The sequence below is a fragment of the Ornithorhynchus anatinus genome, chromosome 2 (assembly GCF_004115215.2).
Source record: "Ornithorhynchus anatinus isolate Pmale09 chromosome 2, mOrnAna1.pri.v4, whole genome shotgun sequence".
NCBI classification, from domain to species: domain Eukaryota; kingdom Metazoa; phylum Chordata; class Mammalia; order Monotremata; family Ornithorhynchidae; genus Ornithorhynchus; species Ornithorhynchus anatinus.
The window spans coordinates 92,745,174-92,771,052 of NC_041729.1; the positions used below are offsets into that span (position 1 = coordinate 92,745,174).

The 25,879-nt window shown below is 43.6% G+C and overlaps 2 protein-coding genes across 3 annotated transcripts in view; both read left to right on the forward strand.

The window, feature by feature from the left end:
- The window catches only part of LOC100085853 (vascular non-inflammatory molecule 3), a 44,579-nt gene extending 26,330 nt beyond the window's left edge, over window positions 1-18,249 (forward strand). The window contains exons 3-7 of one of the 2 annotated variants that reach the window (XM_029058360.2): window positions 8,779-8,971; window positions 10,320-10,611; window positions 14,308-14,681; window positions 16,391-16,564; window positions 17,980-18,249. In XM_029058360.2, the coding sequence (XP_028914193.2) occupies window positions 8,779-8,971; window positions 10,320-10,611; window positions 14,308-14,681; window positions 16,391-16,564; window positions 17,980-18,114 (1,168 nt within the window). In that variant the 3' untranslated portion in view covers window positions 18,115-18,249. The remainder of the gene's footprint in view (window positions 1-8,778; window positions 8,972-10,319; window positions 10,612-14,307; window positions 14,682-16,390; window positions 16,565-17,979) is intronic. The other variant, XM_029058361.2, reaches the window with a different exon arrangement.
- A 4,029-nt stretch (window positions 18,250-22,278) lies between these two features.
- Window positions 22,279-25,879, forward strand: part of VNN1 (vanin 1) — a 29,227-nt gene continuing 25,626 nt past the window's right edge. The window contains exon 1 of the mRNA XM_001506435.6: window positions 22,279-22,655. The gene's annotated coding sequence lies outside the window, so the exon portion shown is untranslated. The remainder of the gene's footprint in view (window positions 22,656-25,879) is intronic.

Below are 25,879 nucleotides of genomic sequence, written 5' to 3' on the forward strand. Positions count from 1 at the left end.
AAACTGTGGCAGAGAGAATTAAGTGACTTGCCCAAAATCACGCAGCAGGCAAGTGGCAAAGCCACGATTAAAACGCAGTCAGGCCCATTATTTTTCTTTGGAAAAGCCCCATGGCCTAATGGATAGAGCCAAACCAGGGAATCAGGAGGACCTAGATTCTAATCCCAGATCTGCCACTTCTCTGCTGAGAGATCTAGGGCAAGTCGCTTCTCTTCTCTTTGCCTCAGTTACCTTGTCTGTATGCAGATTAAGACTGTGAGTCCCATGTGGGACAGTCACTGGATCCAACCCAGGAGAAGCAGCGTGGCTCAGTGGAAAGTGCACGGGCTTTGGAGTCAGGGCTCATGAGTTCGAATCCCAGCTCTGCCACTTGTCGGCTGTGTGACTGTGGGCAAGTCACTTAACTTCTCTGTGCCTCAGTTCCCTCATCTGTAAAATGGGGATTAAGACTGTGAGCCCCACGTGGGACAACCTGATTCCCCTATGTCTGCCCCAGCGCTTAGAACAGTGCTCGGCACATAGTAAGCGCTTAACAAATACCAACATTATTATTATTATTAACCCAATCCACCTCAGCACTTAGAACAGTACCTGGCATTTAGTAAGTGCTTAACAAATACCACAGTTTTTAATTATAATAATAATAATAATAATAATGTTGGTATTTGTTAAGCACTTACTATGTGCAGAGCACTGTGCTAAGCGCTGGGGTAGACACAGGGGAATCAGGTTGTCCCACGTGGGGCTCACAGTCTTAATCCCCATTTTAAAGATGAGGTAACTGAGGCACAGAGAAGTTAAATGACTTGCCCACAGTCACACAGCTGACAAGTGGCAGAGCCGGGATTCAAACCCATGACCTCTGACTCCAAAGTCCATGCTCTTTCCACTGAGCCACGCTGCTTCTCCGACCACCAGACCACCCTATCTTGCTAAAATAAAACATCAAATGTCCACTGGGAGGATCCCAGACCTGACTGTCCTGATGATACATGAATTTAATGGCCCCAGAATGCTTTGAGATCCGGAAGGGAAATAATAATAATGAAGGTATTTGTTAAGCGCTTACTATGTGCACTGTTCTAAGCGCTGGGTTAGATACATGCTAATCAGGTTGGACACAGTCCCTGTCCCACACTGGGCTCCAGTCTTAATCCCCATTTTACAGATGAGGAAACTGAAGCGCAGAGAAGTGAAGTGATCTGCCCAAGGTCAAACAGCAGACAAGTGGCGGAGCCAGAAATAGAACCCAGGTCTGTGCTCTGTCCAGCGTGGCTCAGTGGAAAGAGCCCGGACTTGGGACTCAGAGGTCATGGGTTCGAATCCCACTCTGCCACTTGTCAGCTGTGCAACTGTGGGCAAGTCACTTAACTTCTCTGTGCCTCAGTGACCTCATCTGTAAAACGGGGATTAGGACTGTGAGCCTCATGTGGGACAACTGATTACCCTGCATCTACCCCAGCGCTTAGAACAGTGCTCTGCACATAGTAAGTGCTTAACAAATACCAACATTATTATCCACTAGGCCTTGCTGCTATGTAGAGCATCAGTAAAATGATGATTAATTTGATTGGAAGAGAACCTTTGAGGAGGAGTCAAGGTCCACAGTCTCCACCCAACAGGACAGCACTTAGGTTTGTGGAGAGCTGTCAGTTCCTGCTGGTGATTACTCATCAGTGTTGCTCTTAAGATATTGCAACTCGAGAATGAGAGGGTAAAGATGGATCTGCACATTGCTCCCTAGCCTCTGAACCTTCTCGACTCACTGGACAGGCCTTTGAAGCAACCAGAAGAATGCTACAATCTCTCTTTCTCTTTCTCTCTCTCTCTCTGGCACCAAGTACGATTCCAACCCTTTCCCAGCAGAGGAGCAGCTAGCTCTTTGTGTACTTTGGCTGAGAGTCAAAGCTTCTTAGGAAATCGAAATTTCTTGCATTCTGTTGGATGTTTAAATGCGACTTTGCCAGCAGAAAGGGCCTCTGTTCTGGATAAGTTACAAAGTCCAAGGCAGTTCAACTGGGGAGAGTAGGGGCCCTGTGCTGGTTATGAGGAGAGGGCAACTATGGGAGGTTGCGTGATTACAGGACAGTTACAGAGAGGAAAAGGTAGACAGGCAGAGTCACAGCTTGTTTGCTTGCCCAACTCCTTGCCACGTGCCCTCTTGCCTGCTCCGCTTCTTTCCTTGGAGAAGGTCTGCCCTGGACAGGCTTTCTTTCATCTCCTTGACCCCAGACTATCCCATTAACACCACTTTAGACTTCTTTCAGAAATAGGAAACTGCTCTTCAATGGATCCCATGTGTCCCAGAGTTGTTCTTTGGCTCGAAGATGATGAATGATGGAGTTGTTTCCATAGATTTGAGTGTCATACTGAGAGTGGTCAAAAGAGAAAAGTATGTGGTACTGCTAGTGAGATGGGCACTTGAAATAATAGTAATAATGATAATAATAGTGAAACAGCATGATCTAGTGGCAACAACATGGGCCTGGGGGTCAGAAGGATCTGGGTTCTAGTCTTGGCTCTGCCACTTGCCTGTTGTGTGACTTTGTTTGACAACAACAGAAAACTGGCAACACCAGGGTCGAGGTGGGTGCCTAGTGAAGCTGGAAGTGATAGGTCCAAAGCAAGTTAAAAGAAGCATTCCTTCGGACAACAAGTGGTCAACATGCAATCTGTACTCTCTGTTGTTGTTGTGTAGGAGGGAAGAGGGATTTGGCTAAATTAATGAATGAAAGGTCCCTATCAGGCATCCAGAGGCCTAATGGATTAAAGCATAGGCCTGGTAGTCAGAAGAACCTGGGTTTAAATCCTGACTCTGCCACTTGTCTGTCCTGTGACCTTGGATAAGTCACTTCATTTCTCTATGCCTCAGTTTCCTCAACTGCAAAATAAGGATTCAGTATCTATTGTCCCTCCTACTTGGACTATGAGCTCCTTAGGGGACAGGGATTGTATTTATCAACCTAGCAATTTGTATCTACAAGAGCACAGTGTTTGACATAGAGTAACACTTAAATAATACCATTAAAAAACAACAATGAGCATGGAGTTTGGGGGAGGTTATCCCCTGTTTAAACACTTACACAAGGTCTTCATCAACAACATATGGAGCACTGAAGAAATACCCAAGAACCTCAAGGCATCACCTTCTTCAAGAAGAAAAGTGAAATTTCAGAACAAAGCAGTTAAGACATCTCACTGTTCTCTATCTTGGGGACGATCCTAACCAAGAGTTCAAAATTATTCCCATATCGACTACTGAAGTACATTGTCAACTAAATGCTCCCAAGAATAACCATATGAGTTCAATCCTGGCATGGCACAGTGGAAATAATCTGTGTAGCAGGAGAAGTCAGAGAACCTGGGTTCTAATATCGGGTCTGCCATTTACCTGCTGTGTGACCTTGGGCAAGTTACTTAGCTTTTATATGCCTCAGTTTCCTCATCTTTAAAACAGAGATTCAATGCTTCTTCTCTCTCCTCTTTAGACTCTGGGAGCCCAGTGAGGGAAAGGGGACTGTGTCCTACTTGATGATCCCAATGCTTAGTACAGCATTGTTGGGCACATTGTTTGGCACACTGGAGAAGCAGTGTGGCTCAGTGAAAAGAGCGTGGGCTTCGGAATCATAGGTCATGGGTTCGACTCCTGGCTCTGCCACTTAGCTGTGTGACTGTAGGCAAGTCACTTAACTTCTCTGTGCCTCAGTGACCTCATCTGTAAAATGGGGATTATCTGTGAGCCTCACGTGGGACAACCTGATTACCCTGCATCTGCCCCAGCGTTTAGAACAGAGCTCTGCACATAGTAAGCGCTTAACAAATACCAACATTATTATTATTATTATTAGTTTGGCATATTAATAATAATAAGATAATAGTAATAATGGTATTTGTTCTAAGCGCTGGGGCAGATACAGGGTAATCAGGTTGTCCCACGTGAGGCTCACTGTTAATCCCCATTTTACAGATGAGGTCACTGAGGCTCAGAGAAGTTAAGTGACTTGCCCACAGTCACACAGCTGACAAGTGGCAGAATTGGGATTCGAACCCATGACCTCTGACTCCCAAGCCCGGGCTCTTTCCACTGAGCCACACTGCTTCTACATTGTTTGGCAAATAATCCATACCAAATAGTATTATCATTATTGTTATTACTAAGCAGTACTCTGATCTCTATATGTTTTTCATAGACCTTACAAAAAACATCTGATGCTATCGGTAGACCTAGATTTGGGAAATTACTTGGTAAATTTGGCTGCCTAGATAAGCACATTAAGATTCTGAAACTGCTTCATGGCAGAATGGTTGATCGGGTCAGAGCTGGGGTGTTCTGTCTGGTCCATTCCCCATCGCCAGTGGGGATCCAGCAGGAATGTGTAGTGGGTCACATCCTGTTCAATTTTCCTACTCGGCCATGCTGGAGGCTGCAACAGAAGAACTGAATGCCGGTGTCAGAATGCGTGTCTGCTCATCTGGGAAACTCTTCTCACTCTTCTTATAGATTTTGAGCACTACCCAAAGATCTAACTCTTCCCACTCTTAATACAGATTTTGAGCATTACCCAAAGATCTACTATATGCAGATGACTCTGCCCTGAAGACAGGCACCCAAACAAACATGTAAATGATTGTAAACTGCTTCACCCAATTAGTGAGGCAGGATAGGCTGATAGATCAGTCAAGGAAAGTCTCCCCACAAAGCTCCACAAGTTCCAATCTCACTTACTATCCTTCTTTTTCTAGGGAGTGATATGGAATTTGTTATTTTCTTAGAGAAGCAGCATGGCCTAGTGGATAGAGCATGGGCTTGAGAGTCAGAAGGACCTGGGTTCTAATTCTGACTCTGCCACTTGTCTGTTATGTGATCTTGGACAAATCATTTCAACTTCTCTGTGCCTCAGTTACCTCATTTATAAAATGGGGATTAAGATAGTGAGCCCTACATGGGACAGTAACTGTGATACAATTATCTTGTATCTACTCCAGCACTTGGTATAGTGTCTGGCATATAGTGAGTGTTTAACATACACCACACATTATTATTAACGAAAAGCAATTTATCAGCTCGCACCAGGGAAACTGGGCTCAAAAACCAAATATCTATATCAACAATACAGAGGAAATGCTGTCACGGAATTCTGTTGCTTAGGCAGCACACTGACCCTAGATGTAGTGAGAAACAAAGAAGTAGAAAATCAAATCCAGAAGGTCAGTATATCCTGTGGAAGATTGTTAAAGAGGGCAGTGGTGGTGAAGTAAACTACAAATGAAACTAAGGGTCCACAGAGCTTTTGTAAGACTGCCCAGTCTTCTCTGTGGCTGTGAGACTTGCGCTCCCAACAGCTACCAAATCCAACTCCTTGAGCAGTTCCATCAGCATCACTTAATGGGATGTACTCAGCATTGGACAGCAGTCCAAGATCACAGACAAAGAAGTCTTACAATGAAGTCAGCCTCTTAGCACTGAAGGGGAACACAAAAAGTTTCTGCCTAGCTGAAGCCTGACCCACCATAAGAAATGAATTAGACCTCCTGGATGACCTTTAAGGGATGTGCCAAATAGCAGATTTTTTCCATAAAGGCGCAGTTCCTTCATGGAACCATGTGAGGCTTAGAAGAGTGGGCAGAAACTGGAAACTGAAAGCAAGGAGGACAGGGAAATTGTTCCAGAAATACAGTAAAAAAAAAAGCTATAGATAATATGGCATATCATCTTTAAACTGGAACTCAACAGTCATGGACAGATCAACATGGCTCACAGTAATCTAGAAAAGAATGGCTCTTTCCGAGCAGGAGCTTCCTGGGGATAATTCTATTTATTTTGATGCTTTTGATGCCTGTCTACTTGTTTTGGTTTTTGTCTCTCTCCCCGCTTCTGGACTGTGAGCCCATTGTTGGGGAGGGATTGTCTCTGCTGCCGAATTGTACTTTCCAAGAGCTTAGTACAGTGCTCTGCACACAGTAAGCGCTCAATAAATACGATTGAATGAATGAATGAATGAGACAAAAGCAAAAACAATGCCAGGCGCTGAAAATAACCAATCTGATGTTAGCACACAGGACAGTTTTTGTGTATGCACATTGTGATCAGATTTATGATCTAGTGGATAGATCACAGGCCTGCGGAAGGCCCTGGGTTCTAATCCCAACTCTGCCGCTTGTCTTCTGTGTGACCTTGGGCAAGTCACTTAACTTCTCTGTGCCTCAGTTATCTCATATGTAAAGTGAAGATGAAGATTGTGAGCCCCATGTAGGACATGGATTATGTCTAATCTAATTAACTTGTAATTTAGCTCAGCACTTAGTACAGTTTCTGGCATATATTAAGTGCTTCACAAATACTATAAAAAAAAGTGGGTCCTGCATTGAGCCTTTCATACACATCCATATCTATACATGGATTTCACCGTTGGTCATGTCTCCTTCCAGCAAAAAGGACAATTATAGACAAATATCTACATCCATAATAAGTTATGAGAGAGAAAAATTAGGGATGCAGTGGAAAAATGTAGGGATGTTAGAAGATTCAAGAAAGGTTTTAGACAACCACAAGGATGATACCAGTGAGTTGATAAAGGGAAAACTTGGGTATTTTAGAGAAAACATTTATAATATGACAACAAATATTATAGAAACACATGAACAGTGCCGTTACTTGGTCAGCCTGATAATCCACTCAACCCAGGATTTTGCCTTCAACAGTGCTAACAGGATGCTTAGAGGAATGTGTAATGGCTGCCTTTTTGGGCATCTATCTTCTTGTCAAGGAGGGCTTGCATCACAGTATTTCTCCAAGACTCCCTAGTGCCACAAACAGAATACTGGGCTGAGTAGATTGTTCTTGGTGAGCAACAGGAACATTTTCTTCCCTTGAACGGCATGGGAATCCTGCCACACTTTTTTGTTTGAGTGGGCAAATGGGTGACAAAGGAGCTAAAGCCATGGGGAGTAATAATGTCACGTGATCTCCCCAGGGGAAGACAGGTGACAAAGTGGGAGGATTTCTGTTCAACAGAAAGGGGTGTATCACTCTTTCCTAGATATCTAGTAATGCAGTCTAATTGATCAGAGAAGAGTTGTGCATGCAGATTTTCTATTCCTGATGCACTTAGAATAGTATCTAACACTCATCAGGTGCTCAATAAGTATTCCTGATGGATTGACTAGTGGACATCAAGTAGTGTTCTGAAGCCACAGCAAGGTGAACCAACACAATTCAAACACAACAGCACAAAATCCCAAACACTGAAGGAAAGGTTCTTCTGGATGTTCCTGGGTAAAAAGTAGCATGTGCTTCCTCAGCCAGGGGAGGAAAAGAGTCAAATGAGGGCAAAAGGCTGAAAATGAATTGGTTTGCTGGTTTTATTGGAGGGAGGGCTTGTCTAGAGTGGTGCACAATGCATATTTAAAATGAGTGTCTAGATACTATAGAATCTATATCCCTATGGGAACATGTCTGCTAATCCTGTTGTATTCTCCCAAGTGCACAGTGAAGTGCTCCACATGTACTAAGTGCTCAATAAGATCAGAGATTGATTGCTTCACTGGGGGTGGGGTAAATGGGTGGGCAAAAGGGAGTTCAATGCTACCTGTAACAGCAAAGCAATCAATGGAGTTGATTACCAGAAACTGAAGTGCTCAAGCATCAGGAGTTTCTGGCCAATTGACGTCCAGTGGCAGATGGACGAGGAAAAGAGATGCCCAGAGGGAAGGGTCCTAAGTAGGCTCTCTTCCCTGGCTTCTCACCTCTCCTTCCCCAAGCTTCCCTAAACAAGTTCTCTCTAGCTCCCTTAAGCTCCTTATGGATGGAAAATGTAAGCCCGTCAAACGGCAGGGACTGTCTCTATCTGTTGCCGACTTGTTCATCCCAAGCGCTTAGTACAGTGCTCTGCACATAGTAAGTGCTCAATAAATACTATTGAATGAATGAAAATGTGTCTACCAACTTTGTTGCATTGAACTCTCCCAAGTGCTTAATACAGTGCTCTGCACACAGTAAGTGTTAAATGAATACTACTAATTGATAGATCCTGCAGCAGCTACTGCCCACATCCAACCCACGATGACTGTCCCATGGCATGTGTTGGCGTCCTTTACCCATTTGGGGTTTACTCTAAGACTCCCAGTTAAAACTACAGCAACAAAACTTCTGGTTTTGTTTAATGTTTGCCGACAGGTAGCTTTGGTCCACTCCATTCACTCATTCAATCGTGCTTGAGTGTTTACTCTGTGCAGAACACTCTACTAAGTGCTTGGGAGAGTACAGAAATAGTTACATTCCCTGCCCACAACAAGCTTACAAGCTGGGGGTGGGGGGGCAGACATTAATTTAAATAAATAAATTACAGAGATGTCCGTAAGTGCTATGGGAATTGACCCTTAAGTGCTGGATTGACCCATAAAAGTCAATTACTTATGGATTCACAGATTATTACAGTGCTGGAACTGTGTAGAGCAATGGGGTTCAGCTGAGTAGGACCAAGTGTTTCATGGGTGTATATTGTCCTGAACAGAACCAGAGTAAAAACAGATATTTTCTGCAAAGAAAACCCAACAAACTCATTCTCTGTTTCAAATCAGGCATTATCCAGAGTATTCCATTTAAATTTTAAACTCCAAAATATTCCAGATATTTTGTTTTCCCTTTATAGATAGTATCTCCCCCAATTCTGGTGACCCTCAACCTTTAACAACGAATTGCATAAAGCTTCTGCATTCAATTCATCCAAAAACCTCTGAAATGCTTCTAAAATGTGTCTTAATTCAAAATGGAATTAGATTTGGCCGTGCTCCAGTGCAGAAACGACTCAGCTGCCTAGCCAGAGATAACTCCATCTACGTGGTGGCCAACATCGGAGACAAGAAGCCGTGTAACGCCACTGACTCCCGGTGCCCCGAGGATGGCCGATACCAGTACAATACCAACGTGGTCTTTGGTGCCGATGGGAAACTGGTGGCACGTTACCACAAGGTGAGGGTGATTTATCGTTCCAATCTACGTCATTGTAGTAGTACCCTCTAGATTGTAAACTCACTGTAGGAGGGAATATGTGTGTTTATTGTTGTACTCCCCCAAATGCTTAGGACAGTGCTTTGCACACAATAAGCGCTCAATAAATACGATTGAATGAATGAGTGAATACTCAATGTCTGGGACTGCAGAGCTTAGTGGGAGTGCAGGAATCAATACCATCAGACTAGAGCACAGTGGGAAGTGGATACATATTCCCTTGATATGTGTGGCTGCAGTGGGACAGGGTAGTATGCATATTATGCCAAGTACACGGTTACCATAACATACCATTTTGTAGAAGCCCGTTACACTCCTCTCAGACCCAGAATACTTCTCTGTGGAAATCTTTGACCCCCTCGCTTGCTCCAGGGCCTCGCCGAGCTCCCCAAACATGGGAACACTTCCTATAGCCAGGGGACCTGGTGACTGGAGTCAAGATGGAGGGTAGACCAGGCCCCTAAAAATGAAAATACTGGTCATGAAGGAACCACATCCATATCCCAACTCTGCCCCTTGTCAGCTGTGTGACTGTGGGCAAGTCACTTCACTTCTCTGTGCCCCAGTTTCCTCATCTGTAAAATGGGGATGAAGACTGTGAGCCTCACCTGGGACAACCTCGTTCCCCTGTTCCCCTCTACCCCAATGCTTAGAACAGTGCTCTGCACATAGTAAGTGCTTAACAAATACCAACATTATTATTATGTCTAACCAACAAGCCTCAGACCAGCTGAACCTTGAAGAATGGCCACCTAAAACGTAAGTTCCCCTTCAGACTGTGTCTGTAGTGTTCGCCCTATCTACTAACTATGCTAATGAACTCTCCCAGGGGCTCTGCATGTAGTGTGTATTCAATAAATACCACTGATTGATCATTACTTAATTGAACAGAAATCATGGTGCTTTCTAATGGAAATATATTAGGACAAAATTGAGAGCAAATTAGAAAATGCAGTTCCTGAAGGAAGATGTTATTACCTATTTCCATCCCTAGGCATAAACACTATTTCAATCAAAGAGGGAGAAATTAGAACATGGTTTTATTTCAGAAATGTCAAGTTAAGGAGTACAGTATAAGAAATGCAAATTCAAACTCTCTTCCACTCATTTTGCAGTCATAAAAAGACACAACTCAAAATTTGATGGCAACCAACCTTATGCCCAATTAAGTAGGCAGGATTTTAGCACCATGTCAGCGCTATCCTGCTTTATGAATGATGACTGTATATGGCCATATCTGAATTTCATACATCTATGCTTATTGTATGTCACCACTTGGGAACTTATTCATTTCTCTTTCCATTAACAGTACAATCTCTTTGAACCTGAAGTTCAGTTCGACTTTCCAAAAGACTCACAGATCGTGAGCTTCGAAACCCCCTTTGGAAAATTTGGAATTTTCACTTGCTTTGACATTTTTTTGCATGACCCTGCGGTGACTGTTGTGGAAAAATACCAAGTGGACAGTATACTGTACCCTGCAGCTTGGTATAACACTTTGCCTCTTTTGTCAGCTGCTCCTTTCCACTCTGCCTGGGCTAGATCGATGAGAGTCAATCTGCTTTCAGCTAATACACATAACACCAGGATGCATATGACAGGTAATTCATGATCTCAATTGCTAATAATGATTCTTTACATTCAAACTAAGCATCTGTTTTCTTTATGTATTTCACTTGGAGTTACTTTATTAATAATTATAATATTATGAAATCATTTATTGAGACCCATTTAGGACTGGAGACATATATAGAACTTTTGGCATTAGGGATAGCTTTAACTTTAAGATCAAGATGTTACCACATACTTTGTAATACAGAATTGATAGGTTTTTTGTTTTGTTTTTTAAATAAAGTCCTAGCTACCTACTTTTAGGGGCCCCTGAAAAATTTGGCTAAAAAAAACCCTTTTTTTAAAAAAATAAACTATGATTTTTAGGTCTGAACTGAAGAAATGCATTCAGTTCTCTGATTGCATGGGGTTGCCTTCTGGAAGACTCACCCCAAGAAATTCACTCTAGCAATCACCTGTTCCAACCCTGCTCACACAGGTTGGAACCCATTTCTTCGATCAACACGGCCTGTATCCAAATGGGCTCAAGCTGTATGAAAGTTCTCTTAATTCCCTACCAATGATCTACCCTAAATGAGTTGTGAAGAGATTACATTTATAATGTATAATATATGCTCCATAATATATAAATATATCAATATAACATACTTTAAAACATTTTTATATACAAAATATATATGTAAAAATATATGTATATATGATACAATATAATAATAATGATAATGGTATTGTTAAGCACTTACTACATGCCAATCCCTGTACTAAACACTGGGGTAGATACAGGATAACTGTATCAGCACGTGGGGCTCACAGAGTAAGTATAAGGGAGAAAAGTCACTGCACCCCCATTTTTCAGATGAGGGAACTGAGGCACAGAGAATTTAAGTGACTTTCCCATGATCACTTAGCAGGTAGGTGGCCTGGTGGAAAAAGCATGGGCCTGGGACTCAAAGAACCTGGGTTCTAAACCCAGCTCTGCCAGTTGCTTGCTGTGTGACCTTGGGCATATCACCTAACTTATCTGGGCCTCAGTTCTACGTTGTCCCTTCTACTTAGATGTAAGCCCCATGTGGGACAGGAACTGTTGTCCAGTGTAATTGACTTGTATCTACCCCAGCGCTTAGGACATCACTTAACAAATATCATATAAAAATGGCAGAAAAGAATTATAACCCAGGACCTCGGACTCCCAGGCCTGAACACTTTCCACTAGGACATGCTGCTTCCCAGTATATAACATTTAGTTCTGCCATAATGCATGTTTTCATAACTCATTTGATAGTAAAATAAACCTATATACATACAGGGATATATAAATTTGTTTCACTGCATAATCACTTGTAGAAATACCGTGGTTTTCTTTAATCTCTTTCTTGCCAAGAACACAGTCCCTGACTGCTTCATTAGCAAAACTTGTTCTTTCCATTTAATGGATTAGGAAACTGAGGCCCAGAGAGGTTCAGTGTCTTGCCCAACAGTACTCAATGAGTCATTGGTAGAGTAGGTCTGCTGCTGCCCATTCCTAAACTTTTTCCATAAGATGACATTGCCTTTTTATGTATGGCATTCTCCTGCAGCTTCCTGTCTCCAGGGTGTTGGAGAGAGCTGGGTAGGTAAGGTTATTAGAGGTCTGCAAACTGAGGAGAGACAAACCTTGCTTACCTGAATAAAAATAATAATGATAATAATAATAGTATTTGTTAAGTGTTTACTATGTGCCAAGCACTGTTCTAAGCACAGGAGTAGATACAAGTTAATTGGGTTGGACACAGTCCCTGTCCTAAAGGGGGCTCACATTCTTAATCCACATTTTACAGATTAGGTAATTGAGACCCAGAGAAGAGAAGTGACTTGCCCAAGTTCCCACTGCAGAGAAGTGGCAGAGCTGGGATTAGAACCCAGGTGCTTCTGACTCTCATGCCCGTGCTCCATCCATTAAGCCACACCGTTTCTCGTGAACTGCATGAACTGAGAGTTACCTATCTAATACAGAGAAGCAAAGTGTTGGGTTGGGCTCTGGATTCTCAAAATGAATTGGGTCCCATTATATCAGTGGAAAAAAAAATTGGATTCTCAAAGCTTCAAATGACATATCTTGGCCTGCGGCTCCTTGCCAGTGTTAAGAATATTTACTTGGTTCTCCATGGGAGAGGAATGGAATGCCTCTTGCCTGCTTAATTAGAGGAGTCTCTGGCCAAGCCAACAACTGTCTGCACACTCTGAACACTCAGCCAACCGGGGACTGTGTACCTGGGCAGGGCAGCAGTTCAGCCAAGAACCCACAGTCCCCAAAACCATGAGGAAAGATGTCTAAATGGAAGCCATTTTTAAAAATGGTATTTGTTAAGTGCTTACTATGAGCCAGTCACTGTACTAATCACTGGGGTAGATACAAGGTTGTCAAGTTGTACACAGTCCTGGTCCCACCTGGGACTCACAGTCTTAATCCCCAATTACAGATGAGGTAACTGAAGCACAAAGAAGTGAAAGGACTTGCCCAAGGTCACACAGCATTTAAGTGGAGGAGCAGGAATTAGAACCCAGCTCATTCTGACTCCCAGGCTCATGGCTCTATCTACTAAACCAAGATGCTTCTTACTGCTTAGCCATCTTACAGTTCCTCCAAGGTTCCTGTAGCACTGAAGAGATAGGATACTTATCTTACTCAACAATAGCATTTCTGAAGGACTTGGATCCTTGGGTATCTTGGACTAACTAAGGTGGGAGAGAGCCCCAGAAGACAGTGTGGCCTACAGGATAATAATGTTGGTGTTTGTATTTGTTAAGCGCTTACTATGTGCAGAGCACTGTTCTAAGCGCTGGGGTAGATACAGGGTAATCAGGTTGTCCCACGTGAGGCTCACAGTTAATCCCCATTTTACAGATGAGGTAACTGAGGCACAGAGAAGTTAAGTGACTTGCCCACAGACACACAGCTGACAAGTGTCAGAGCCGGGAGTCGAACCCATGACCTCTGACTCCGAAGCCCAGGCTCTTCCCACTGAGCCACGCTACTTCCCCTGCATGGATAGATAGATAGATAGGATAGAGCATGAGCTTGGGAGACAGAAGGACCTGGGTCTAATTCCACCTCCAGCACGTGTCTGCTGTGTGACCTTGGCCCTCTGTTCCTTCATCTGTAAAATGGGGATTAGCCCCATGTGGGACATGTACTGTGTCCAATGTGATGATCTTGTATCTACCCCAGAGCTAAGTACAGTGTCTGGCACATAGTAAGTGTTTAACAGTCTTCCTCTCTAGACCATAAGCTTACTGTGAGCAGGGAATGTGTCTCTTATGTTGTTATATTGTACTCTCCCAAGCACTTAGTCAGTATTCTACCTACAGGAAGTGCTCAATAAATATGATTGACTGACTGTCAACAAATACCATTTAAAAAATTCCCCCCAAACAAAAACCAAACAAAAAAAGCCTTGCACTGACCTAGGGTTCAGCTTTAACACCTCGGGTGTGTGTGTGTGTGTGTGTATAGAGGGAGGAGGAGAGAGAGGGCAAAGGAGAAGTGGGAGGTAAATAGAAACTTTCCCCCCCACCTAAATCCACAGAGAGAACCCTTCAAGCTTTACATAAGACTCATGTCCCACTGGACCAAATAGGTCAGTGGAAAAACTAATCCGGTTGCAGGAACTTAATTTTGATTCCTGTCATTCATTAATAAACCCAGTGCAAACTGATTGCTTTTTTTTTTTTTTTGTCCTTCCCAGGAAGTGGAATCTATGCTCCGGATGGGGTCAGGGCATTCCACTACGACATGGAGACAGAGAGTGGTCAGCTCCTGCTTTCAGAGCTGAAGTCCAGGCCCCGTCTCTGGCCCAGCTACCCCGTCGCTGTCGATTGGAGCGCTTACGCCAAAAACATCAAGCCACCCTCGAGGGAGTACAAGGAGTTTGGAGGGAAAATTTATTTTGATGAATTTACCTTCACCGACCTCATCCAGGCTAGGGAAAACTATACCGTCTGTGAGAATGACCTCTGCTGCCATTTAAGCTACAAGATGACTGAGAAGAGAGCAGATGAAGCCTATGTTCTTGGGGTCTTTAATGGGCTCCACACTGTTGAGGGCCAGTATTATTTGCAGGTAAAGCTACTTGGTTTTTTATCCGCTGAGCCAACCAGCATGTGTGGGGCTTCTCCTCCTGTCGGTTAGAATTTTCATCTTACAGATGGGCTTGAGGACAGTTGTCTCTGGAGTCCACACTTCCCTCAGGAATTGTCCTCACCACTGAAATAGCAGGAGAATGCCCAGCCTGCAGCTGTCTCTGCTCTGGGGTCTGGCATGTGTCCCTAGCCTTGCCCTTCAACGTTGCACCCAAATCTCAGAGTTACCATAAAGTCAGCAGTGATGGAAGTCAGGGAGCCAGGAAAACAGGAAGCAAAGCAGAAGACCAGGTTGGATCGGGTAATGGGGTTAGAATTCCTGCTCTCTCTGCCTCATTCTCTTTTTGTCTTTTATGCTCTCACTCTCCTCAATCATTCAATCATGTTTATTGAGCACTTACTGTCTGCAGACCACTGTACTAAGTGCTTGGGAGAGGACAATATAACAGAGTGGGTAGACAATTCCCTGCCCATAAAGACCTTACAGTCTAGAGGGGGAGACAGACATTAATATAAAGAAATAAATTGGCCTAGTGGAAAAAGCACGGACCTAGGAGTTAGAAGGACCTGGATCCTAGTCCTGGCTCTGCTACTTGTCTACTGTGTGACTTTGGATAAGTCACTTAATTTCTCTAGGCCTCTGTTAACTAATCTGTAAAATGGGGATTAAGACTGTGAGTCCTATAGGGAACAGAGACTGTGCCCAACCCGATTGGGTAACTTGTACCTACCCCAGCAGCATCTGGCACATACTAAGCGCTTAAAAAATACCGTTAAAAAATTATGAATATGTACATAAATGCTGAGGGGTTGCCTGTCTTTTGTTCTATCTCCTTATTTTAAAAGAGCTCCTTCCATCACAAGTAGTATATGTTTGATTCACATATGTGGCAGCCCAATAAATGGCTAGTAATGGATAGATCAGGTTCTAATCCTGCTGTGTGACCTTCCTTCTGTGTGACCTTGGGCAAGTCGCTTAACCTCTCTGTGCCTTAGTTTACTCATCTTCAAAATGGGGATTAAATACCTGTTCTCCATCTCTATTTGACTGCAAGCCCAATGAGGGATAGAGACAGTATCTGATCCGATTGTATTTTATCCTCTCCAGGGCTTAGCACAGTATTTTTTATAGTTTTTGTTACGGCTATGTGTCAAGCACTGTCCTGAATGCTGGGATAGACAGTTTATTAGGTCAGAGACAGTCTCTGTCCTACATTGGGTTCACAGTGTAAATAGGAGGGAGGACAAATATTGAATTCCCATTTTACAGTCGAGGCACAGAGAAGTTATATCATTTGTCTAAATTCATGCAGCAGGCAAATGGCAGAGCCAGTATTAGAGCCCAGTCCTTTGATTCCCAGGACAGTGCTTTTTACACTATGCTTTCTTGATTCTGTACTATTAGGCACACAGCAAGTGCTTAACAAAAACCACAGTTATAATTAATTGGTGTAATAGGGCCTTAATTTGGATAGAGTAAAGGCATACCTAAGCATTCATTGGAAGGACATACCTTATAGGTTTAATGAGGGAAATCCATAATTAGGTTAACATAGCACCTCACTTAGGTATACACAGGAGTTCAATTGGTCTGAACAAGAATAAAGCTGACTTCTCTCGGAAGGAAATACTTTCTGCCTCTTGCTTTCTAGATGACTTGCTGTGTTTTTCCCTTCTTGCTGTGGGTAGGTGTGCACCCTGTTGAAGTGCCAAACAACGGACTTGAGAACTTGCGGGGAGCCAGTGGGATCTGCTTTCACCAAGTTTGAAGAGTTTTCCCTCAGCGGCACATTTGGCACAAATTACGTCTTCCCCCAGGTCATCTTGAGTGGAAGTCAGCTTGCCACCGAACAACAGTATGAGGTAGGACAGTGCCCAAGGCCATTTCAGATTATGGCTTTCTTTGAACAGGGGATGAGGCGAGAGATGGGAAAAGACAGAAACTAAGAAACTTTTGAGACCCTGAAAACCTTATCAACACTATCACCAGGATCCCAAACCTGTGAAAATAACCTTTATACTGGAATAGTCGATTTTGCCCCCAAGACACAATCACTCACCCTAAAACTATCAAGAAATGTAACAGATTTATTTGCCACTGGGGAGAAAATGTTACAAGGTGATTCGGAGAATGCTTTGAAAACTTAATTCATTTTTGACATCTGAAAACAAATACGGGCTTATTTATATATTTAATAGTCAACTTCGAACACCAAGAGGGGAAAGAAACGTTTGCTGCTGCCTGCCAAAGATGAAAAATAGCCAGAAGAAGATACCTGAAACTCCGTGTGCAGTTCCATTATACTGTTTTCTCTGCTAGATTGTAGGCTCCTTCTGGTTCTGCAGCACTATTCCATTCATTCATTCATTCAATAGTATTTATTGAGCTCTTATTATGTGCAGAGCACTGTACTAAGCTCTTGGAATGTACAAATGGGTAACAGATAGAGACAGTCCCTGCCCTTTGACGGGCTTAGAGTTTAATCAGGGGAGACAGACAGACAAGAACAATGGCAGTAAATAGAATCAAGGGGAAGAACATCTCAGTTGAGGACACTGAAGCCCAAAGAGAGCGACTTGCTCAAGGTTACACAGCAGACAAGTGCCAGGCCTATCTTTCCTTGCTACACTCCACCTCCCTTCTTTCCTTTATTCCCACCATCCCTTTCTACTTTCTTTCTCTCTCCTCTCCCTCTCTACCTTCTATCCATCCCTTCCTCCCCCTGGCTCTCTCTTCCTTCCACCTTGTCTCCCTTTAGTACAGTGCTCTGCACACATGAAGAGAGAGTTGCCTGTCATAAACAATGGATGAACCTCAGCCTGGTCATGAAGACATCAAGTCTGAGTAGACCAGCAGGCAACTACCAAAATAGCCACCACTGTAGTCTGTCCTACTCTTGTTAGCCAGTCATTTTCAGGATCTCTTCTGAATATTATTTTATGGTATCTGTTAAGTGCTAACTCTATGCCTGGCACTGTACTAGGCATTGGGATAAATATAAGCTAATCCCAGCTCTGCCACTTACCTTCAGGGTGACCTTGGGCAAGTTACTTAACCTCTCTGTGCCTCAGTTCCCTCATTTGCAAAATGGGGATTTAGTACCTGTTCTCCCTCCTCTTAGACTGTGAGCCCTGTATGGGAGCCGATTATCTCCTACTTACTCCAGAACTTAGTACAGTGTTTGGCATTTAGTAAGTGCTTAAAAATGCCATTATTATTATTATCATCATCATTATTAACACGAGGGCACAACGGTCTCTGTATTTTCTATTTTCAGGTCACCAGCGATGGTCGCTTGAGAAACCGAGGTGCAGTATCCCTGCCGATCTTGGTGACGGCGCTGTATGGAAGGGTCTATGAGAAGGACCCACCACGCCTGGGGCAAGGGGTCCCACCACTGAGGCCACTCTGATCAGCTCTGGGTCCAGCGAAGCAGTGTCTCTTGTTTTAACAAGCTGAAACCACTGAGGAAGCAGCCTGGTCCAGTGGAAAGAGCTCAGATCTGGAATGCAGAAAACCTGGGTTCTAATCCCTGCTCTGCCAAATGCTTGCTGTTTGACTTTGGGCAAGTCATTTCACTTCTCTGTGCCTCAGTTCTCTTGTTTCCCCTCCTAGGTAGACTGTGAACCTCATGCAGGACAGGGATTGTTTCCAGCTTGATTGACTTGTATCCATTCCAACACTTAGAACAGTGTTTGACACATAGTACGTGCATAACAAATTCCATAAAAAATAAGAAGCCCCAGAGGGGAACATAAGGGTTTGACGCCGCATCAGCCTCTGAGAACCCTCTTTCCACATCTACTTTCTAAGTCTTGTTACCTTGGCTACTATGTAGGCTACTGACATGGCCACTGTTCCTACAGTAGCAGTATCTGTCTCCATAATTCCCCAAGCTTTGGAAACTTCAGGGTCCTCAATCCCTCTTCCTGTGATGGCCCTCTAAGCCATCATGACTGTGACACCACTTCTGTCTCTGGATTCCTGGGGTGGTTCTTTGGGTTCCTCATAAATGTCATGGCTGCTGGGGCCCATAACTCCACAAACTACTTTCTTGAGACAGCCCTCTCCATCTCGCATCCATCCTCTGGCTCATGTTGCCCTCTTGGCCTCCATACCCTCTGGCCCATGATGATGACGATGATGATGGTATTTGTAAAGTGCTTACTATGTGCCAACCACTGTTCTAAGCCCTGGGGTAGATACAAGATCATCAGGTTGTCACAGTCTAAATCCCCATTTTACAGATGAGGTAACTGAGGCACAGAGAAGTTAAGTGACTTGCCCAAAGTCACACAGCTGACAAATAGCGGAGCCGGGTTTAGAACCCTCGACCTCTGATTCTCAAACCCATGCTTTTTCCACTAAGCCACATTGCTTTTCAGGCCTTTTGACACCCCCACTTAACCCTTTTCTCATGAGAGACTTCTCAGATGCCACAAATCCCTCTTTTATGGCACCCTCTCAGTTCCCATGGCTTTTAGATCCACGGTGTCACTTTTGGCACCCTTCACCTTCAGCTTTATGACATCCAATCAATCATTCAATCCTATTTATTGAGTACTTACTATATACAGGACACTACAATAAGCTCTTGGAAGAGTATAATACAGCAGAATATTATCCTTCATAGTCCCCCACATCCCCTGTCCTGGGAGACTCTCTCAGCCCACTCAGCTCCCATGATCCTCTTTCCATGGCCGGCCCCTTTGGCCCTCTTTACCTCTTTTAAAGGTCTTTGAAACCCCACAACTACCACCTCATGTAGGCTTCTCAAACACCATTGCCTTCATTTTCGAGGCTGCCCTCTTAATGTCTATAGCCCTTTCTCTCAGCCCTATTGATCTCCTTTTTGATCCCCCTCCCAGGCCCCATAACTTCCCCTTGGCTGACTTAAGTCATTTTCTCATGGGAGCCTTGTAGTCCTCATGAACACTTTCTCTCTGGCCACTTGGAACCGTTTATCTCATGGTGCTCATGAAAACCATGTTCTTTTCAGCCCCTCATGATTGCCCTCTCAGTCACCATGATTCCCCATTCTCCATTTTCAGTGCACGGATTGGACCTGTGGTGATGGATTGTCAGCTGTTAGGGTCAAATATTTGTTTTAGCAGTCATTCAGAGTCTCCCGCACAGGACAAATATATTTACCATTAATGTGGAACAGACATCTGCCATGGTTAGGAGGAAAATATTAATCATTTCAATATTCTTTTTTTATACCCTTGCTTTCCATCTGTAATAGTACTGGTGCTTTTGGTCTTTGAAGATATTTTAATAAATTATCAACCTATTAAAATGCCTCAACCTATTGGATGCCAGCGAATCGATGAATAGAAATCAGAGAGCTAAACAGCATAGGGATGAGAATGACGATATCTAAATAGATGGAAAGAGAACACAAAGGTTTTGTTCTCTAAAGGTCCAATTCTGGTTTAATTCTAGGCTTGAAGAATAAAAGTCATGCTCTCAGTTCAAGCAGCAGAACTCATTTTCTCATTTCCTCTCATATTCTCTTTTCCATCCTGATTTTTAAAGTCCATGCTGTTCTCCAGCCACTCTGAAAAAGATCACTCTGCTCTAGTCACATCCTGTCCAAATGTAATGTTTACTACTTCTTCTTCCTTTCCTTCCTCTCTCATCCCTCTTCCTTCCTTCCTCTTCCTTCCTTCCTCTTCCCTCCTTTCTCCTCCTTCCTCCCACTTCCCCATCCCTCATCTTTTCTCCCTCCTCATTCCTCCTTTCTCCCTCCTCCTCCCTCCCTCCCTCCCTCCTTCCCTCCCTTTTCCCTCTTCCCTCCACTCTCCTACCTTTTTCTCTTTCCTCCTACTTCCTTCTTCCCTCATCTTTTTTCCTCCTCTCTCCTCTTTTCTCCCCCTTTCTACTTCCCTTTTCCCTCATCTTCTCTCCCTCCTCTTTCCTCCTTTCTCCCTCCTCTTTCCTCACTCCTCCTTCTTCCTTATTCTATATTTTTCTCCTTCTTCCTCCCCTTCTCCTTTCTCCCTCCTTCTCACCTTTTGTCTCTCCAGACACCTTCAGGTACAAATTTTCACCACAGAAAACAGACTTTTAGAGACTTGAAATTCCTCCATGATTCTAAGATGAACAGTGTGACTCAGGATTTGTCTAGGTCCTGGTTATTTCTTGGTTGTCAATGGGAACAAAAATTAAAGTGATACTAGTAGTCAATCAATCCATCAATCATATTTACTGAGTGCTTATTGTATGTAGAGCACTGTACTAAGTGCTTGAGAAAGTACAATATAGAAGAATCCCTGCCCACAACTATCTTACAGTCTACAGGGGAAGACAAACATTGATATAAAGTAATAAATTATGGGTATGCTGTGGGGCTGAGCCTGGGATGAATAAAGGATGCAAATCTAAGTGCAAGGGTAATGCAGAGGGACTAGAAGAGGAAATGAGGGCCTCCATGACCCATTCCACTCAAAGATGGACTGAATAATCTCACTTGAAGCCTAAGTCTCTGGAGGGAAGAGATGTCTTACACAGTGTCCCCATAATATGTTTGAAGGTATGCACTCGTCCGCTCAACTGTATATATTTTTATTACCCTATTTATTTTGTTAATGAAATGTACATCGCCTTGATTCTATTTAGTTGCCATTGTTTTTACGAAATGTTCTTCCCCTTGACTCTATTTATTGCCATTGTTCTTGTCTGTCCGTCTCCCCCGATTAGACCGTAAGCCCGTCAAATGGCAGGGACTGTCTCTATCTGTTGCCAACTTGTTCATTCCAAGCAGTTAGTACAGTGCTCTGCACATAGTAAGTGCTCAATAAATACTATTGAGTGAAATACTATTGAATGAATCTAATGCTGACCCACTAACCTGTTAACTGTGCATATTAATAATAACGATGGTATTTGTTAAGTGCTTACTGTGTAACAAATACTGTTTTCAACACTGGAGTAAATACAAGTTAATCAGATCAGACCAAGTCGCTGTCCTACGCAGGGTTCGCATCAAAATAGGAGGGAGAAAAGGTATTGAACTCTCATTTTATAGTTGAGGAAACCGAGGCATGAGAAGTTAAGTGACTTGCCCAAGGTCAAACAGCAGACAAATGATGGATCCAGAATTAGAATGCAGCTCCTCTGATTCCTAACCCCTGCTCTCTCCACTAAACCATACTATTTCCTGTATTCAGCCAATCAGTGGTATTTATTGAGTATTTACCGTGGGCAGAGTACTGCACCAAGCATTTGGGAGAGTACAATATAAAAGAGTTGGTAGCTACGTTCTTTGCCCAAAATAAGCTTACAGTCTAGAACGTGGGACTCAGTTTCTCATTTTGGTGCTGAAGACAGGAATGATGTGGAAGGTGACTCCAGATAGATTACTCAGACCCCAGGCTCTGCTTCTGGGTTCAGATCAGGGCAGCCTCCCAGGAACGAGTTAAAAGAACAATCCTACAAACCAGGGCAGTGAATATGCACCTTGAACCCTCTCCTCCCTTCCCAACTGAATCTTGAACTTCTTTCCTTCCGGATCCTGGGCTCATTGATTTCTCTCCACCTCCACCTCACCTCATCAGCCCTTCAGCCCTTCTCAGCTTTTTAATAGGTGGGAGGCTTCTTTCTGTCTCTAAAAAAGTAGCAAAAAGCCAAAGTTTTCAGCTAGATAATGGAGGAGCAGAATTACATGAGTCACATGGCAGAGCTCACGCTCTGAGTAATGAAACAGGACACCACTGAAGGAAAAGTCAGATGAGTTGAAACATAAACACACAGAGGAAAGGAAGGAGACAGAGAGGAAAAAAATCTCTCAGCAGGCACAGCTAAAAGGACCCAGGTAACGGGCAGCAACTTTGGAAACATCTAGTGCCTCAATGAACGTCTAGCTGGAGATAGAGAGAAGAGGCCGGAGACCATCGGAGAGACAGGCCAAGACTCATAAAATAATCCTCTGGCTCAGAAGGCACCTAGAAGGTAAGACTGAATTTTCCCGCAAATGCAGATGAGACACATGGACAAGCATACACAAACTGAGAGATAGCACATATACCCACCCACACAGAGGAAGCTCATACAGATTTACCCACATAGGAAATATTCTTTGACAACACACTTAGACAAAACAAAGAAACACACATCTGTTTAGGGAACCATACACACCCACATACGGGCTGATAATACCCATTTACCCCAGACACAAACACACACAGACACACAAACACACACCCCAATACACAAGGACACTACCTTCCACTCACACAAGGATCCCAACATTACTGCACTATCCTACCTATTCTGGGTATTCACAGAACGTGACAGATAGAGACCACTGGGACATGATGACACATGGAAACAAAGTCAGAGAGATAAAAGGCACACGGAGACAGAAATAGCGAAATAAACTCAGACAGAAAGGAAGAAACAAAGGGAGAAAGAAATCCACAAACACTGAAAAGTACTCTTGACATACAGATATGCAAACTTTTAGGCACAAACCCAGAGATCTAATGATCAGTTCATGGTAATTACTGAGCACTGTACTAAGCGCTTCAGAGAGCACAATACAACAGAGTTAGTCGACATGCTCTATAGCACCAGTTTGAAAACAGGCATTCTGTTCTTCTAGTCAAATCTAGCATGACTGCTCCATTCTCCACCTTATTTGTTTTTTTTTCAATGGTTTTTGTTAACTGATTACCTATGTTCCAAGCAATGTACTAAGTACTAGGGTAGATACAAAATAATCAGGTTGGACACAGTTCATGTGCCACATAGGACTCACAGTCTTAATCCCCATTTTCCAGATGAGGTAACTGAGGCATAGAGAAGTGAAGTGACTTGCCCAAGATCGTTCAACAGAAGTAGAAGAGCCAGGATTAGAACCCAGGATCTTTAACTTCCAGGTCGGTGCTCTTTCCAGTAGGCCACACTGCTACTCAACTGGAGAAGCAGCACAATGTCGTAGGTAGAGCTTGGACCTGGGGATCAGATAGTCATGGGTTCTAATCCTGGCTCCACCACTTGTCTGTTGTGAATCCTTGGGTAAGTCACTTTACTTCTCTCAGTTACCTCACCTATAAAATGGGGATTAAGACTGTGAGCCCCACTTGAGACAAGGACTGTGTCCAACCTGATTTGTTTGTATCCACACTAGTCTTTAGAAGAGTGCCTGATACATAGTAAGTGCTTAATGAAAACTACAATTACTATTTCTACCAGTGCTTAAAAGAATGCTCTGCATAGAGTAGGTGTTCAGTAACTACTTTTGATTGATTGACCAGTCATGTTGAGAGGGACCAGCAGTAGTGAAAGTCACAGGACCCACTCCACAGCTTCCTGCCCCTAGTTGGCTCTGGTCCTACTCTGCTTAGGGCCACAGTAACAGCCCGAAAAGAGAGAGAGAGAGAGAGAGAGAGAGAGAGAGAGGCTTCACCTTACCTTGGTGAAGTCTCTCCTGGAAAAGTGTCCGGACACGCACTCAGAAGCACTCAAGTGATGGGAGGAGAACTGGAAGAAATGTAACTCATTGATTCAGTCCCTTGCCTAGGACTCTTATCATTCAATCAATCAACGGTATTTACTGAGTGCTTATTATGTGCAGGATATTGGACTAAGCACTTGGCAGAGTATAATACAGCACAATTAGCCAACACACTCTCTGCTCATAACAAGCTTAAAGTCTAGTGGGAGCTACAGTGTAGACTCTTATCCTGTTCCCTCCTTTTCCCTTCTCCCCTGCACCGCATCCCTGTTCTGGGTCCTTCTAGGGGAGTAGATACTTGTTACTGGCCCTCCGCACTGGGCACTATCTGGTCTGGAGTTCCTGGAGGGCCTGAGAATACATCTTCTTACTGAGACTACAAACCTGATGAGGTACAGGGTGTGTGTCTGACCTGAATAGCTTGTATCATTCCCAGTGCTTATTACAGTGTTTGGCATATAACGTAATGGGTAAAGCATGGGCCTGGGAGTCATAAGGTCATGGGCTCTAATTCCAGCTTCGCCAATGTCTGCTGTGTGGCCTTGGGAAAATCATTTCACTTCTCTGTGCCTCGGTTACCTGATCTGTAAATTGGGATTAAGACTTTGAGCCACATGCAGAACAGGGACTTTGTCCAAACCAATTTTCTTCTCTCTACCCCAGTGCTTGGTACACTGCCTGGTACTTAGTAAGTGCTTAGCAAGTACCATTATTATTATTGTTGTTATAATAAGCATTTAACAAATGCCAGTAAAGAAAAATGAGATGGAGAAAGGAGAGATTGATTAGGGAAAGTCTCCTGGAGGAGATGGGGTTTCAAATAGCATTGAAGACAGAGTGAGTTCTGGTCATGCCTGGTATTTTTATTTTTAGCATCCAGGCTCTCTCCACTGAGGATCTTGCCACCAAGTCCCAGGACTGAGAAGTGGGGCCCATATTTTGGGATAGAGGAAAGGGGATTAACAGACACTATCCCCATTCTGAAAAACTCCTCACCACTGGCTTTAAAGCACTCAATCACCTTGCCCCCTTCTACCTCACCTTACTACTGTTCTACTAAAACCCTGACCACACACCTTGCTCCTCTAATGCTTACCTTCTCACTGTACCTCGATCTTGATTATCTTGCCACCAACCTCTCACCCACATCCTACCTCTGTCCTGGAACACAACCTCCCTCCTCATTTCAGACAGATCATTTATCACCCCCTCTTCAAAGTCTTATTGAAGGCATATCTCCACCAAGAAGCCTTCCCTGACTAAGCCCTCCTCTTCTCTTCTCCCACTCCCTTTTGTGTCGCCCTGATTTGCTCCCTTCATTCATCCTCCCTCCCATCTCCACAGCACCTATGTATATGTCTGTAATTTGTTTATTTATTTATTTATGCATATTAATGTCTGTCTCCCCCTCTAGACTGTTTTGCTGTGGGCAGGGAATGTGACTGTTTGTTGTTGTATTATATTCTCCCAAGCACTTAGTACAGTACTTTAAAGTGCTCAACAAATACAATTGAATGAATGAATGAAAAGTAGGTCCCACTGGAGCTGTGGTTCCAGCCCACCTGAATTGGCAATGCCAATATCACTTCCATCCTGAAGAGACCCTCAACTTCCACTCAGAAAATGCCTAGTTCATTCAATAGTATTTATTGAGTGCTTACTATGTGCAGAGCACTGTACTAAGCGCTTGGAATGAACAAGTCAGCAACAGATAGAG